The sequence below is a fragment of the Gekko japonicus genome, unplaced genomic scaffold (assembly GCF_001447785.1).
Source record: "Gekko japonicus isolate JY-2015 unplaced genomic scaffold, Gekko_japonicus_V1.1 scaffold1029, whole genome shotgun sequence".
NCBI lineage: Eukaryota > Metazoa > Chordata > Lepidosauria > Squamata > Gekkonidae > Gekko > Gekko japonicus.
In genome coordinates, this window is record NW_015167081.1 from 218,216 (window position 1) to 235,376 (window position 17,161).

The 17,161-nt window shown below is 47.1% G+C and overlaps 1 protein-coding gene across 1 annotated transcript in view; it reads left to right on the forward strand.

The window, feature by feature from the left end:
- The window catches only part of DRC7 (dynein regulatory complex subunit 7), a 33,261-nt gene that overhangs the window by 13,290 nt on the left and 2,810 nt on the right, over positions 1-17,161 (forward strand). The window contains exons 7-15 of the mRNA XM_015412812.1: positions 1,437-1,562; positions 2,422-2,494; positions 3,964-4,101; positions 6,320-6,439; positions 7,826-8,055; positions 10,772-10,987; positions 13,628-13,738; positions 14,975-15,085; positions 16,665-16,859. Coding sequence (XP_015268298.1) covers positions 1,437-1,562; positions 2,422-2,494; positions 3,964-4,101; positions 6,320-6,439; positions 7,826-8,055; positions 10,772-10,987; positions 13,628-13,738; positions 14,975-15,085; positions 16,665-16,859 — 1,320 coding nt within the window. The remainder of the gene's footprint in view (positions 1-1,436; positions 1,563-2,421; positions 2,495-3,963; positions 4,102-6,319; positions 6,440-7,825; positions 8,056-10,771; positions 10,988-13,627; positions 13,739-14,974; positions 15,086-16,664; positions 16,860-17,161) is intronic.

Sequence of the window (17,161 nt, forward strand, 5' to 3'; positions counted from 1 at the left end):
CAAAACTGAGTAGAGCTTGAATGGTTAAACCCCCTCTTCCCTTTCCTGCATGGCCCCAATGCAAATCGGGGCAGCATTAGCTTGCAGTTTGCATGCTACAAATGGCCATAGATGTTTGATCTGTTATGCATCTGCGTGCATCAGTTTTGTCTTCAGGAAATGTAGATGTAGAGTTTGGGGAAATCTCCAGAATAACCCTTTTCACCACGCACTTCTCCTGGCAGTCTTTCTCTGCTGTGGTTGCTGAGCTGTTTTGAACCAGGGCCGGCCAATCTTGAGCCTGTGAACATCGCAAAGTGCAGCTCCTGTGTGGCTGACAAAGAGGCAAATGGGGACAGTCCTCCTTGCCTCCTTCCCATAATTGTTGGATTGGAATTGAGGGAGCTGAAGGGGTGAAAGGGGGAAGAGAAGGAGACTGAGAGAGAAGGTGAGGGAAGAAGAGGAGCAGGGTTGGTAGCTCTCTTAAATGGACACCAAGGCAGGGACGGGCAGAGTAGAGGGAGCCAGGGTGATACAGCAGATAGAGCATCAAGCTAGGACTTGGAAGACAGTCCGATTCCCCACAAGCATCTGTGCCACCCTCGCTCTTCTGTTTCCCCTGCTTGCATAGGTCAATTTCACACTATTTGCTGCACGGACGCATTTTGTACCACAGCTCCCCCTCCCCCGATTTCTCCCACATCTTCTCGGTCCTTGTTTTTTTGAGATGGAGAAGACGTGGGGGAAATTGGGGGGGAATGCGGGTCAAAATGCGCCCATGCAGCGAATAGTGTGAAATTGACCACTGCAAGCAGGGGAAACAGAAGAGCGAGGGCAGCATAGCTGCTTGTGGGGAATCGGTCACAGGTTCAAATCCCCACTTATTGGATTACCTTGGGCCTCTCTCTCTCTCATCATTCCAAAGGGGAAATGGAGGAGAGGAGAATCATGTATGGCACCCTGAGATTGAAGGGAGAAGAGGGGCAGGTAGACAGGGGGGTGACTCACTTCTGCAAGACCCGAGTTAATTTCAGGAGTCTTTGAAGAGAGCGCGTGTGCTCTCCTCTTACCTGTGGCCAGAGTGAGGTAGCCTCTAGGGGTACTGTCAACATGAGGTTCTTCAGATGAAATGAACTTGCAGGGCATTTGCAATGGTCTCCACCCCCTGATCCGTGTCTTCGAATGTTGATCTGGTTCTCTTCCTGGGTGATGCCTTGTAGGATCTCGAGTTTGACCTTGGTGACCCAGTCCGGTGGGAGTTTATGCTGCTGGGCACGGACAAACCTCTCCTGTCACTGCCAGAAATAGAGGAGGAGGAAGAAGGTGAAGATGAAATTGAAGACTGACATGAGGATCTTCAGATGAAATGAACTTGCAGGACATTTGCAATGGTCTCCACCCCTTGATCCATGTCTTTGAATGTTAACCTGGTTCTCTTCCTGGGTGATGCCTTGTAGGATCTCGAGTTTGACCTTGGTGACCCAGTCCGGTGGGAGTTTATGCTACTGGGCACCGACAAACCTCTCCTGTCACTGCCAGAAATAGAGGAGGAGGAAGAAGGTGAAGATGAAATTGAAGACTTGGTAAGTCCCCTTTTCTTGGACATGTGGAGCAGCATTGTACTGAATCAGACAACCAGTCCATCAAGGTCAGTCTTGTTTACTCAGACTGGCAGCAGCTCTCCAGGGTCTCAGGCGGAAGTCTTCCACATCTCCTTAGCTGAAGATTCTGGAGACCGAACACCCAGGACCTTTTGCATGCCCCACAGATGCTCTGCCACTGAGGCATGGCCCCTCTCCTTCCTTGTGATTGTCCCTGTGGTTATCCTCGACCTGCAGTTGTGCAGAAGCAGAGTTCTAGCCAAAAGAAATGTGTGGATGTCCTCTCCACAAGTCGTATGCATTACACTTGTGGTGTAGATCCAGCCACCTGTCCCACTGATGAAAAATGGGAAGAAGGGTTCCTTTTGGGAAGGTACTAAACCATTTTAGGCTTGTTGAAGGCAGAGAAATAATCTCGTGCGGAATTTCCTTGTGATTGTCCCAGTGGTTATCCTCAACCTGCAGTTTGTGCAGAAGCAGAGTTCTAGCCAAAAGAAATGTGTGGATGTCCTCTCCCTAAGTCGTATGCATTACACTTGTGGCGTAGATCCAGCCACCTGCCCCACTGATGAAAAACGGGAAGAAGGGTTCCTTTTGGGAAGGTACTAAACCATTTTAGGCTTTTTGAAGGCAGAGAAATAATCTCACGCGGAATCCCAGTGTGGGTTCAAAACTGCACAAGCCATCTTGCGTTACATTGTTTGACCTTCAGGGAAGCAACAGTAAAGGCCATTGTTCAGAGAGTGTTTTTCGGAGTCAGAGAGCAAAAGTCATATTGGCTGATACAGGCAGAGCAGCAGCTCTTAGGGTCCTAATGTGTCATCTCTCTGGGTCTCAACAGATGAAGGAAGAGGAATCCAAGGCCTTTGACATGCCAGCATCTTGGGTTGAACCGATCAGAATAACTCCAAAAGGTATTTCTTTTTCCCCTCAATTTGAATGTGTTACAGAGTGGCCAACCTGTGAATCAGGAGCCACATGTTTCAGGTGTAGTACTGGACAATTTAAACAAAAATGTGTAACTGAGATTTTGTTGTCCTCTCTGTATTCTGTACTAAGTCCTGGAGCTCGGGTGTCGAGGGAGATCTCCTTGGGCTGCAAGGAAAGTGGAATCCTCAGGGCTTGTTGACTGCAGAAGGAAAGAGGCACTAGGCCAGCCCAGAAAGGGGGCAGAAGGGGGAGCTGGCAAGGGGAAGTTGCTAAATGAGAAACTGCAATACCACTGTTGGCCATTTGCAGGGGTGGTGCCAGAGAGCAGGCTAGCAGCAGTCTTCTCTGGGAAGTTACCATGATAGTGCCTTCCGGATGGAGAAGGAGAAATCAGGGTGAGTGATAGACTCTTAGCAAGTAGAGAAAAAGCAGTGGCAGAAACAGCTTTGGCAAGACCTGCTGGGAAGAAAGAAAGGGAAAGGGTATAGTTTGGGGGGTTTATCTTTGATGGTGTGTGTTTTTTAAATAACTGGGATATTTGGCCATCTCTGCTATGCCAACATTGATTTATTACTGTATTCAAATCCCATCTTTCTGGAGGTTTAGAGGTCTCCCATGCAGAGACTTGTCACCTTCCCATTGCAAGCCCTGCCTGCTGAATGAGAAACTGCAGTACCCCCCTTGGCCATTTGCAGAGGTAGGATATTTGGCCATCTCTGCTATGCCAACATTGATTTATTACTGCATTCACATCCCATCTTTCTGGAGGTTTGGAGGTCTCCCATGCAGAGGCTTGTCAGCTTCACTGGTGTTGCTGTATCATGCACCTTCCCATTGCAAGCCCTGCCTGCTGAATGAGAAACTGCAGTACCCCCATTGGCCATTTGCAGGGGTGGTGCCGCAGAGCAGGCTGGCTCTTAGATGTGTGGAACTCTTCTTCACATCCCTTTGGAACAGCTTCCTCATTAATTACAATAGAACGAGCCAGTTTGTGTGTGTGTGTGTGTTTTGGAATGAGTGGATCAATATCTTCTTTGGAAGCTAATAGGGAGGGAGCCTTGCATAAACAGGAGATATAGGAAAACCAGAAGGGGAGTGTATATATGCATGTGAACTTGTGTGATATATATGATAAAACACCACTGAAAACACTGTTTGACAAAGCTGGAATAGCAGGGTCAGGGCTCAGTGGTACAGCATTTCCAGTTAAAAGGACCTGGTAGCAGGTGACGTGAAATACCTCTGCCTGAGACCCTAGAGAGATGCTGTCAATCAGAGTAGACAAGACTGACCTGGATGGACCTGTGGGTCTGATGCAGTATAAGGCAGCTCCCTGTCTATGTTCATTTTAACTTGAGAAGATGAGAAATCCAAGTTAGCAGAGTATTTTGTACAGTTACCAAAAGCTCTGTACCCAGTGAACAGTGACCTTGTTTCTGTTTCTGGTCCACAGAATTTGAGATGCGGTGTCCCCAAGGCAAGAAGGAGATTTTGTACAGGAACGCCAAGTTGGAGAAATGGGCACCTTACCTGAACAACAACGGGCTGATCAGCCGCCTCACTCTCTATGAGGATCCAGATTGTAAGCGCCGTGATGAGACACGTTGGGCCCTCTGAGCAAGACAAACAGTGGCTACTTCCATTGGAACTCTTAGCTCTACTTTCCACCCCAAACTTCAGCTTTTTCTTTTAGTTTCATATGGCATTATCACCCAGATTTCCTCGTGCTTCACAGAGCATTTTCCCAAACCTGCTTTCATTTGATCTTTTCCATGAAGAGGTACTCAGAAGCAGGTTGGGCTGCAGTGTGGTTGGGGGATGCCGAGTTATTTAGTTTAACATCTATACCCCACCTGTTCTCTTGGCTCAAGGTGATTTACAAGGTGATTTACAAGGAGCTGTTGAAATGTTAGAGATTAAAGCCAGGTAGAACCCCCAAATACATCCTCCCCACTTAAAGATGCCTGCACTTCATACCCCATCGAAAGCCCTGGCAGACAAATAAGGCTTGCTGTGCCTCTTGAAGACCTCCAGGGAGGGAGCTCCCCTCACCTCTTCGGGGACCCCATTCCAAAGTGGTCGGGGGGCTGTGATTTTTTAAAAAAAGGTCTGGACTCTGGCTGATACCAGGTGGACCATCCTGAGTGGGGGAACAGCTGGCAGGTGGCAGCCTGAAGACCACATCTGGCACAGGGGAATGTATGGGAGGAGACAGTCCTTCAGATATGGTGGGGTGGAGGTTCTGTGTGTGACTCTGAAGCTCTCCTGCCCTGGAACTGACCTGAGAACCTGACCACAGCCATACATGATTTGTGGATATTCTTCTGTTCCCACTCTGGACCGGACACAGCGAAGGGCTTTAAAGGTCATCATAACCCCACCCACCTCCAGTAATATTTCCTCTCCATGTCCCCTCATTCCTGCCATCCCCCCTCCCCACCAGTGGACTTATTGAAGAGATCGCTGACAGTTATATGGGTATTGTAACAAAACTGCTACCAACTATCAGCAAGAAGGGGAAGAGGAATGATAGACTTGCGAGGAAAGCATGGAGAACATCTCCGCGTGGAGGCTCCATTGCTACTTCGAATGCCTCTGCACTTGCTGCAGTGATGAAAGCAAAAGGGGGATTCCTTTCCATGTGGAAGCCACCAGTGTCACCACGCATGATGCTTAAAAACACCCTTGCTACTCTCGTGTGGCTTTCCCATGCACATGACACTCAGAACTCTGTGGATGTGCCTAAATTTGCTTTTTGGACCCCAGGCAACCATAACAAAAGTAAAATTAAGGGGCAAAGGCAACTAGCATTAGATCCCAGCAATGCAGATGTTGCATAGCAGTGGTGGTTCATGGCCCTTAAGCCCTTTAAACCCATTTTTTCTTGGAAAAGTACTTTATTAATCAGGTATCGGAGTCAAGCTGACCCCCAGATTAGTCATAGTTATTAAAAATATGGGATTTATTTGACAGTAAACACAACTGAATGTAAAAATACTAAATAACATTATCAATTTTTTAAATTGCTTAAGGGTACAAGTACACAGGTATACTACCTGGGGTCTCCTAATGTTAATTCCCAATGACCCTTTTTATGTGTGCATTTTTTCCTTTATTCTGAATCTCCTGAAGGTGTGTATTTAAAAATATTGAATGGTTAACCCCTCAATATTTTTATTGCTGAAAACCACATAAGATAACTACTTTGTTGTTAGAGTTTGACTGTGTTGGCATAGTTTGTACCACCCAATGCTTTGGGTGTGTAGTTTTTCATTGTCCTCCTATCAATGGGGGTGGGGGAGAGAGACTAGCTGACTCCAATGCCCTTATGTTAAACCATGCTTTAGAGCAATAATGCATACTACTTATTGTAGAAGTATGAAGTGACTCAAGGGGGAAATGTTTTACATTTTTTAATCCCCCTTCAGGATCAGTTGTAACGTGGGAATCACAGACGCACTGAAAAACGTAGATATTAGGCTTGGGATGGGAATGGGGTATTGTGTTGCTCATCCTTAATGGTGGCAGAGTCAGATACATTGTCCAATAAGGTGCCCAGGACATTCGTATGGCCACTTATATACTAAGGAAATATACTTCAGGGGAAAGTATCACATTTCCTCAGGTATATTGTAAAATATAAAGGCATCCTATGGTGGGAAAATGCAATATCCCTGGAAACAGGAGCCCAGCACTATTTACTGGGCAAAAGCAGGTCTTCTCCTAATCAGTTTTGAATGATCTGTATCTAGCACTAAGCCACTGACACTAAAGATCCCCCCCCTTCCTGTGCCCACCAGATTCCAAAGTCCTGGAGGTGAAGGAATGGTTCAAGAACCGAGAGGATATGATGGAGAGGAGAGAACTGAATAAGCAGACAGAAGTGACTACAGAATACTTTGCCCCTGGACACGTGCAGGGTCTCAAAGGTATGAAAGCCCTTCAAGGCACCTTTACTGTTGGCCATGAGTGGGGTGGAGTGGCCATGGGTGGGGTGGGGGTGCTGTGTGTGACTCTGAAGCTCTCTTGCCCTGGAACTGACCTGAGAACTTGACCACAGCCATACATGATTTGTGAATATTCTTCTGTTCCCACTCTGGACCGGACCATGATGTGGGAGCAGGAAGGTATTTAGTCTTCCCCACCCCCACCCCAGGGAAGGACTGTTTCTCCTGTTGTGGAAGACCATGTGACAATGTGATCTTCAGCAACAGACCAAATACCCTCCGGTTGCACTGATTGTTTTTGTTCGGTTACAACAGCACCATAGAAATGCTAATTCATTATTATAGCTAAAGGAGAAGGGTGTGTTGAGGCTCCTGAGTTACTCACCCATCTCTAGCTGATTCAGGAGGACCATGGCACCAGGAGAGAAGGGACTTAATCCTTCCTCACACACCATTTCCCCAACCTGAAACGGCCCAAGGAAGCTACCATTTAACCTGTGGTGGAAATCTGTGGGTAGCCATCAACACATAAACGTAGCCCCAGGCCTATTTCATGACCGGGGCAAAGAGGAGGCTCTTTCTATTCACATGGTCCCAATCCAAATTGGGCCTGTGCCTGCCTGCTAATCAGTCAAATTCCAAGCAGAGTGTTTAGGGTTGCCACACACCCCCGATGGGGGTGGGGATTTCCCCACTTTCAAGGCCCCCAATCCGCCAGTCTGTTGTGCCCAACGTGCTCAGTGCAGTGATGTCACTCAGAGATGATGTCATCACACTGGGCATGTTGTGCGATGGACACTCTAGCATTTGGGTAAAAACTCTATGGTGACCATAGTTTTTTACCCAAATGCTAGAGCGTCCCATGAACGATGTGCCCGGTGCAATGACATCACTTCTGGGTGATGTCATTGCGGCACATGCACTTTGCACATGCACCAGAAGACCCTGGGAGCAATGAAAAACTACACACCCAAAGCATTGGGTGGTACAAACTATGCCAACACAGTCAAACTCTAACCCCCCACCAGGACAAACTTAAGACAGGGCAACCCTAAGAGAGCTCCAGGCACACAGCTTATTGAAAGTGACAAAAATCTGGCTTGCTCCAACTGTAGCAGAATTTGGTATACACCCAGTTATTATAACAGATACCATGGTCTGATGGTATAAAGCATGTAGCTGGAATAAAGCATGTAGGAAGAGAGGAGGAGACTGTGATGGAGTTCCTCCCCTCATACCCTGTGAACTCTGCTTTGTGGAAATCGGCCTTTATTTGTTGACTCCTCCAACTCTCCAAGATTTGTGCGAGCACTGGCCAAGCACCCATCTAACTCAAGACTTCACCAGGGCATCCCTCTGATTTCTCAGTGCACGCCTACAAGACGATGGAGCCTGAGACGGAGCGCACCATGGAGTTTTACAGCGAGACGCGGGTGGACGGCCTTCAGAAACGAGTTGAGACACCCACAGACATGGCAGAATATTTTGAAGGGCGGTCAGATTTCCTGTGGTACCGACATGCTGAATTTGGCAAAAGAGCAAAGAAACCTCCCAACAACACACAGGTCAACACAGAATCAAATGCTCGGCCAATTTTGGTAAGTTAACACTCTGGTTAAGAGACTGAGCTACAAAGTCAGAAGATCTCAGTTCAAAACTTTGTCCTTCCCAAGAGCTTATTAGGTATCAATCCTTTGCAACAGACAAAACAATTACAGCCAGCATGGCATTGTGGTTAAGAGTGGTGGACTGTAATCTGGTAAGTAAGTAACATCCTATTGAAATTAATTGTTGTGGTCGTGAGGTGTCAGGAGCATGTGAATTGCTCTGGGTCTGGTACTAAACTTTTTGTATATTTCTGGTACTTGTGTTCAACTTCCAAGAGATCCAGCGTAAACTTAGAGCTTATTTTCCTTATGGCTGCTTACCTTGAGCCAGTCATATACTTTTCGGCCTAACCTGCCTCACAGGGTTGCTATAAGGATAAAATGGAGGAATGGAGAACAATGTAAAGCCGTTTTGGGTCCTTTTTGGGAGAACGGTGGGGTATAAATGAAGTCAATAAAATAAATAATGCTGGTTTGCATTAAGCGTTGCTACCTAGATTCACCTTCTGCTGAAAGAAGCCATTTGACCAAACGAGAGGGCACCTTAAGGCTTGAATCAACATCACACAAGAATGTGCGTAATAAAGAGCACCTGTTCCGCCATGGGAAAGAAGCACAGGGAGGCGAGCGATCTGGAGTGAAGCATCAGCAGCGGGGGAGACAGTCCTGAGTCCTGTTGGGAGAGCTGGTGTGTTAACCCAGACCCCTTGCTAAGTTGCAAAGGTAGTGGCTAGGCTCAGAACGCAGCAGAGTTCCTTAGTTCACCATGTGCTTATAAGACTACAAAGTTACACAGAGCCACTTATCAGTTTAAAAGATATAAGAACTACTTTATTTTGGAAATATATACTGGATAGCGAAGTGCAGAGACAGTAACAGATTCTGTTCTATCTAGCTAGTGATGGATGCAGATGCAGAGAGGCACTCTGCATTCATGGTATCAAAGAAGGAGAAACGTGTCCTCCCTCTTTGTATTCGTTGGGGAAGAGAGAGAAGAAGAAATTTAGTTTCCCTAAGAATAGCAATGTGCACATCCAAGGGTTCAGTGACAGAAGAGTAAACAGGGAGATGCTTAGTGTCTGCCTATCTAGCTATAACTCTCTGGTCACTTGCTTCTTGGAGGCTGAGGCACAAGGACATCGCATCTGGTTCTTCCAACAAATCCTTCCCCATAAGTGGATTTTCCCATTTGCAGGGTTCTGGATGCATGTTTGAGATAAACATATGTTAAATAGTGGGTTCCATGGATGATGTAATAAAGAGCACCTGTTCCGCCACGGGAAAGAAGCAAAGGGATTCGAGCGATCTGGAGTGAAGCATCAGCAGTGGGGGAGACAGTCCTGAGTCCTGTTGGGAGAGCTGGTGTGTTAACCCAGACCCCTTGCTAAGTTGCAAAGTGCGCTAGGCTCAGAATGCAGCAGAGTTCCTTAGTTCACCATGTGCTTATAAGACTACAAAGTTACACAGAGCCACTTATCAGTTTAAAAGATATAAGAACTACTTTATTTTGGAAATATATACTGGATAGCGAAGTGCAGAGACAGTAACAGATTCTGTTCTATCTAGCTAGTGATGGATGCAGATGCAGAGAGGCACTCTGCATTCATGGTATCAAAGAAGGAGAAACGTGTCCTCCCTCTTTGTATTCGTTGGGGAAGAGAGAGAAGAAGAAATTTAGTTTCCCTAAGAATAGCAATGTGCACATCCAAGGGTTCAGTGACAGAAGAGTAAACAGGGAGATGCTTAGTGTCTGCCTATCTAGCTATAACTCTCTGGTCACTTGCTTCTTGGAGGCTGAGGCACAAGGACATCGCATCTGGTTCTTCCAACAAATCCTTCCCCATAAGTGGATTTTCCCATTTGCAGGGTTCTGGATGCATGTTTGAGATAAACATATGTTAAATAGTGGGTTCCATGGATGAGCAGACCCCAAGTCTCGTGATCAGCTCTACTTTATTAGTGATTTCAGTAAGAATAAGACTAAACTTGAAGGCCACAGCCCTGTTTAAATAGCATGCGATTGCCACACCCAAACACACCCCGCTCCCAACAATAGGCTATTTACATAATGTTACTTCTTGATTGGTTACTTCCAGAGTCCTGGTGGGCTATTGTTCTTGGGCTCCAAGCTCAGCCAGTCTCAGGTAGAACAGTCCTGGAATGTTTCAGTCCCAATACATAACAACATACATCTGGAATCCCTTGTGGAGGTGGGAGGACGATGCGGGATGGAAAGTGGCCCCCATATGGCCCAGAGCCAATCACAAAATATGGGGAGGTTGCAAGCCCAAGCATCATCCTACAGTGGAGGCAATTGAGTTCCCCAGAGACACAAAGGTGATGCGTCCTAAGCAATTCTGAAGCACCTTCTGCTGCAAGGAGATGGGGGAAAGCTGGAACTGGCTCTTTCCTTTGAGAAATGACTTGGGGAAGAAGTGAATGGGCACCAAGAAATCCCATTGGCGGGCACCATGGTGTTCATGGCTGCCATATCACTCCCCTAGAGTGTTCAGTTGTCCACAAGTAAAGGCTGTTCTGAACTCACTACTGTCAGGGCCAAAATACATGCTACGTGCACTTCTAGTTGCATCACGGGTGCCCAAATCAACTCTCAGTCTCATATTACTTTGTTTGGCTGAGAATTCTGTTCTGGCCTCACTTGATCACCCTTTATCTTCCCTGTCTCCACACCCCAACACTTCTTTAGAAAATCACAGAGCGATTCCGCAGGAATCCCAAAAAACCAGCAGATGAAGATGTGGCCGAGCGCATCTTTTTGATCCTGAAGGAAAGAATCCTCTTGACCTATCACTACAAGATGAACTACATCACGGCCTCAAAGAGGGAGTTCAACAAACGATCCGACGTGGACACCACTGGGAATAAGATCATCATGACTCAAGATATGTGCCTCAGCTATCAGGTACAAACAGCCCATTGCTACAACATGGGAGGTATGTGAGATGGCCACGCCAGTATTTGGGAAGGATTTTACAGTGCCTTTGTGGGAAGTTGTTTGGAGTAAGCTTCTGTTTTCTGCTTGCAGTTCTGTTTTTATCATAGCCTTTCATGATGTAAGAATATATATCATGGTGTAAGAATATATTCTTACATTATTGTAAGAATATAAGATGAATATATATATAATGGTGTAAGAATATATATATCATGGTGTAAGAATATATTCTTGTAAGAATTACAAGAATTACAAGAATACAATATTATAAGAATATATTATTGTAAGAATATAAGCTGAAAAGGCCCCAGTTCAACTCTTTAGCCATCAACTCACTAGACGTCCTGAGATGAATGACAGAGCCTCAGCCCCTCCCACCTATCTGCAACATAGGGATAAAAACACAGACATACCTTACAGTATTGTTTTAAGGATTATTGAAATGATCCCCCAAATCCATTTGTTGGACTGAAGTGTAGGCCTTGTTTGCACCAAGGTGGCAAAATTGTGTTTGGACTAGACCATCTCAGAGTACCTGTGTGTGGAGGGGCACCTTACCTGGTTGAATATTCCTTCATATAGAAGAGTTCTCAGCATATGCTAGAGAGCTATCATGTCAATGCCTCATTCTTCTCCCTGAAATGATAGTTGTCCATGTGTGAAGATTCCCCCCCCCCCATGGGCAAGTGTTTGATCATGGGAGACAAAGTGATTTCTGATTGGTACAAACACTAACAGCAGAAGGAAACAGGGACTAACCGTGGAATCCTAAGCAGAGTCACACCCTCTTGAATCTATTGAAATCATTGGGCTCAGAAGGGTGTAATTCTAATCAGGATTGCATTGTATATTTTGGTAGATGAGCTCCTTGTGGCTCCATGTGCCAGACAGCCCAGTAAATGGATGGTTCCATGGGCTCCAAGGACATATGGTGCCAGAGTCCCAGTCCAGGAATGAAGACTTCAAACACCCTTCTTTCTGAAGGGGGCAACCCAGCCAGGTCAGAGCCCCTGGCCTGTATCTGACAGGAAATTATGGGCAGAAGGGTTGCCATTTGCCCATTGGCAATGGGCAAACTCCCACCCCCACTCTCAATAACTTGAAGAACTGGAGAAAAATAGAGGGGAGGGGGGAATGGTATTGATGGGAATGCTCTAGGAATGTCCCCTCATCTCTATGATCTTTACCATGGAGGCCTTTTTAAACCAGCAGCTGCCCTTTGACCCCAGGCAACAGCATGGGACCCACCAAACTGGAAGCATGTGGCAGGAAATCACATGATTACAGTCATGTGACAGGAAAAACAGGCTCTGGAATCTCTGAACCTGTCCATGCTATAAAATAATCCTCTCCACCGCTTAGTCATCATGCCTTACTGCTCTGCTGCTCCTCCAGAGGCCGGGGGTGTGGCTCCCTTTCTGGCTACGCATGAGCACTAGCAGCAGATCCATCCAAGAAGCAGCAAAAAAAGAGTTAGGAGTTCCACAGGAGCTGATGGCCCAGCAGGTTGGGCTCTACCACCTACCAGAGCATCTCACCCTAGGGATGCCAGCCTCCAGGTGGGACCTAGGGATCCCCTGGAATTACAACTCATCTCCAGGCTATGGAGTTCAGTTGCTGTGAAGAAAATGAATGTTTTGGAGGGTGGACTCTGTGGCATTGTACCCCACTGAAGTCCCTGTCCTCCCCAGGCTCCACCCACAAATTTCCAGGAGTTTCCCAACCTGGCTCTCGCAATCCTACCCTCTCTCCTCTTCCCCCAAGCTGGTGGTCAGGGGGAACCTGGCAACCCTATCTCTGTTGGAAATATGTGTGTTGCAATGTCTAAAATTCAGTCATTATAGGGTTAATGTGCTTACCTTGTGTGCTGTTGTTTAGACTGACCTGGAAGGGAACCTGGCAGAAAGCCAATGGGAAGAAAGCCCGCAGAACTGAAGCCTATTTACTAACAATCATTGGTTAATGCATTCAGGTGATTTCCTTCTAGGGGTCAAGAAGAAAGGAAGAATCTCCATTACTATCTGTGTGTCCATTGTTGCAAGCATGTAGTCTTAAGTGTTTGTTGTTTTGTAAATTTTCCCATGTACCCTTCGCTTTAGAAATAAAAATTTCTACATAGAAAGAAAATGCCTCCTCTCCAGTGAACAAAGATCCATTGCAACCTCTGAATATTTAACTATTTTACCAATTTTCCAACAGTTTCAACTCCGTCGTTTGAAGATCAGCAGATCAAGGGCATTAATAGTTGCTGTACTAATCCTGAAGAGCTAGACATGCCTGGGAATGCAGGAGTAGTTGTAGTGATTCTGGGTCCCAGAATCACTGCCCCTTCAGGTGCCCCCCCCATTCTACTGGGTCCAAGTAAGGGCAGCCCTTGCCCTGTATGGGGTGGACAGGAGCCCTTGCTGCCACCAGGAGCTCGTTGCCTGAGCCTTGGTCAGTACAAGTGGCCATCACTGCCTGATCAGCTGCCCAAGCCCTTGAAAAGGCTTGGCCTTGGAGCCAGCTCCCCCCAGCATGGGACCCAGGGCACCTGTACTTGTTGCCCATTGGATAAGACCCTCCCTCCATGGGAGTGTCATTCTTCATTGATATGTTTGTCTTTAGGCAGGGCTGACTGAAAAAGACGAGAAGTTGTTTCATCTATACGAAATGATGCTGCGCTTAATGGAAGAGGAGAAGCTGTCCAGGCACCAAGTCTGGGAGTCTGAGATGGAGGTATCTGGGAAGCCTCAAGGGCAGAAGAGCCTAGGTTTACTGTGCCATCCTACACAGAGTTACACCCCTCTAAGACTGAATTCTGACATCTTAGATGGGCATAACTCTGCTTGGAACGGCACTGTTGATCCACTCCCATTGAAAGCTCTCGAGCACCAGGGTTGGGAAGGACCACTGCCCGAATCCAGGCACAGCCATCACTGGTCAGAACAGCCATCACTGTTTCAGAGCTTAATGCATCAATACACTGGATGCACATAAGGCAGCTTCCTAGATGCTCTTGGTGAAGAAATGGAGGGCTGCAGCAGGGAGTCATCCCGAATATGTAGCCCCTGGCCACTTCGTAAGTGGGAGGCATGCTTACCAATCCCCTGTGCAAAGTTTGAAGCCTTCTTCTAGCCTAAGGAGACTTCCACAAATATGAATAAGCATGAACCGGCTCACAAATGAAAGTCTGTAATGAATTTTGCCTGGTTTGTGGTTCGCGAACTGAAGAGCCACCACGAACGTCCACGAATTTTGAAGCAGTTCATGGCAGTTTGTGAAGAGCAGAAAGGAAGGGTTTAAATGACTACAAGCCATTTAAACCCCTGCTTTCTGCTCCACGCAGCTTTTCATGGAGAAACCCCTGCTTTCTGCTCCCCGTAAAAAGTGGTGAGGAGCAAAAAGCAAGGGTCACAAACCAATACAAACCAATTTGGTTTGTGAACCCACCTCCCAGTTTGTATTGGTTCATCATTTGGCCATGGACTGAATTTTCATGCCCAACCCTATCCACCAACTTACGTGGCTCTTCCTCCTTAGGCGGGAAGAAGCATGAATACTATTGCTCCTGTGCTTTTGCACAGATGTGACAAGGAAAAGGAGAGGAGTGGAGATTGGTAGCAACAGCGAGTGGCCCAGAAATGGGGGGGAAGGGCATGGATGCCATTCCCGGTGGCTTCTGTGCTACTTGCTGCTGCTGCTGTAGCAGAGGTGTGTTTTTCTGCCTCTGTGTGGAAGCAGCCATTATGCCCAAACTTAAACAAAGTAGTGTACAACATAATGCACAATGTTTTGATATACAAAGGGCTGTGCAGACCCTCACCTAGGTAATTTTTCCAGTGCAAATCACACATGCACTGAGCTGCCCTTGATCTCATGATGAGAAACATCCAGGTCCCACCAAGGCTCATGACAGAATGGGATTGGCTAGCAATTTGTTTCGTTTTTCTAACTTTGTCTATTGCACCCAAGGTTCTGGACATTCTGAGGATTCGAGAGGAAGAAGTAGCAGCCAACAAGTTGACTGTGGCCATCTACGATACAGAAAGGAATGAGAAGAGCAGAGAACAGAGAGAATTAATGGTAGGTGAACAGGCAGTCTTGAATTAGCAACCTTCTTCTAGGCTGGCTTGCAGTTAACAGTTCCCTCCTTTCCTAGGAAGTCCTTAAAACTGTAATAGTGAGCAAAGAAAATATCTCTGGTGAGATTTGCAGCCGCTGACCAAACTGCAGTTCCCAGGATTCGGGGGGGGGGGGGCGAGAGAAAGGAGAACAGAAGGAGATGATCTGCTCATATAAGTTGGTAGTGTAGACGTGCCCTTTGCCCTCCAGGATATAATATCAAACTCTGGCTGATCCATGCCTAAGCCTATCATTTGTTTGTGTGGATCAGCCAAGCCCACAACTTACGCAATGGCTAAATTTCCCCCCCAGTTGGACCCTACAACTATGGCCATGTAGGAGACCAGCCTTCATTCAGCATGGTAGGTAATGCTGGCCAGTGTGGTGCAGTGGTGAGTGTGCTGGATTAGGATCTGTTGGCTGGGAGACCCAGGTTCAAATCCCCACTCAAGAAAAAAAAAAGTAGGCTGTGGCAAAGTTCCCTCTAAGCTGTGGAGTCTTGTGAGCAAAAATTCTACTTTGTGAGCTGCTGGCATTAAAGTTGTGAGCGATTGATTTGGCTACTGCATAAATTAGTTTGCTCTGGAGCCATCCCTTCCCGAGCTAAGACAGAAATGTGTGAGCTGGAGGCTAAAAACCTGTGAGCTAGCTCACACTAACTCAGCTTAGAGGGAACACTGGGCTGTGGTATTTATTCATTCAATTTTATTCAGTTTTCTTGACGACTGGGTGAGGTCCTCTTGCTTTCTCTTCAAATGCCCCCTCAGTCTTGAAGCTCATCGTATGATGCCAACAGTGCTGCCGGCTCATGGTCGGAGCAGAAGGCAATTGGTGCAGCGGGGAGGCTTAATTCACTATGAGCATATGTTTCACACGTGCTTCATCGGGGGATCTGTGATGTACAGTCTGAACACTTCCTACAGCGATAGTGCTTGGTGCGGCCCTCCTTTTCTTGGAATTCACGGTTAGGAAATTCCTGGAGATTTTGGGAGTGGAGCCTGGGGGAGGAGGGGTTTGGGAAAGGGGAGACACCTCAGCAGGGCATAATGCCACAGAGTCCACCCTCCAGAGCAGAGGAAATGATCTCTGGTCAGGTGTGATTCTAGATCTCCAGGCCCCACCTGGAGGTCTACATTGCCAGCCTCCGGGCCCACCTGGAGGTTGGCAATGTAGACCTTCAGCTAGTCATACTCTCAACGGTGGATGTGAGGATAAAACAGAAATGGAGAGAATGATGGATGCTGCCCTGAGCTCCTTGGGTAAAGGGCGGGATAAAAAAATACCAAAAAATCCCCCCAAGGGGATATGACAGTTTCCCAGCTGAGCGCAGTGTCAGCCCTTATTGGATGCACATCCCTTGCTCCTCCAGCTGGCAGCCTAGATATGCCAGAGCCCCGAGTCCCGGTTGCACCTTCTGAAAGGATGTAATGATGCCTTGAGACGCAAGCGTTGGTGCTTTGCTCCTTGCTGCAGGAGTGTCCCATCTGGAGATCTCTCATGGTCCAGCGAGCATAGCAAAGCGGCTTCTCTTTCCTGGCAGGAGCGCCTGATGCAAGAGGAGCGCCAGCGGCAGGTGGAGCAGGATCTCGACTACCTGGCCCCTTTCCTAATCCAGATGGGCGGAGTCGAGAAGATGACCAAGTGGCTTGCCTTGCGCCTCAAGGAAGACTGCCTGAACGACTTCAAGCACCGGCTCGTCGACAAGGCCAACCTCATCCAAGCCCGTTTCGAGAAGGTGCCTTGGTCCCCCCCCATCCCTCGACAGGGAAGCTCATTCATCCTTTCATTCATTTATTAGGTTTAGAAGCCCATAAGCCATACACCTTAAAAAGTTTACAGATTTAAAATTACAACAAAACAAAATGTTGCCACATCTGTTATGCAATTAAAACAGAAACTATTCAACCAGAGTCTAGATTCCGGGAAGGGTGAGTATTTCAGTAGCCATTTCCTCAAAATTTTTCCTCTCCCAGCTGTATGTTCAGGGCAATGAAAAAAGATGTGGGAGAGGGAGTCCACATCCTCCAGTGAACAGTC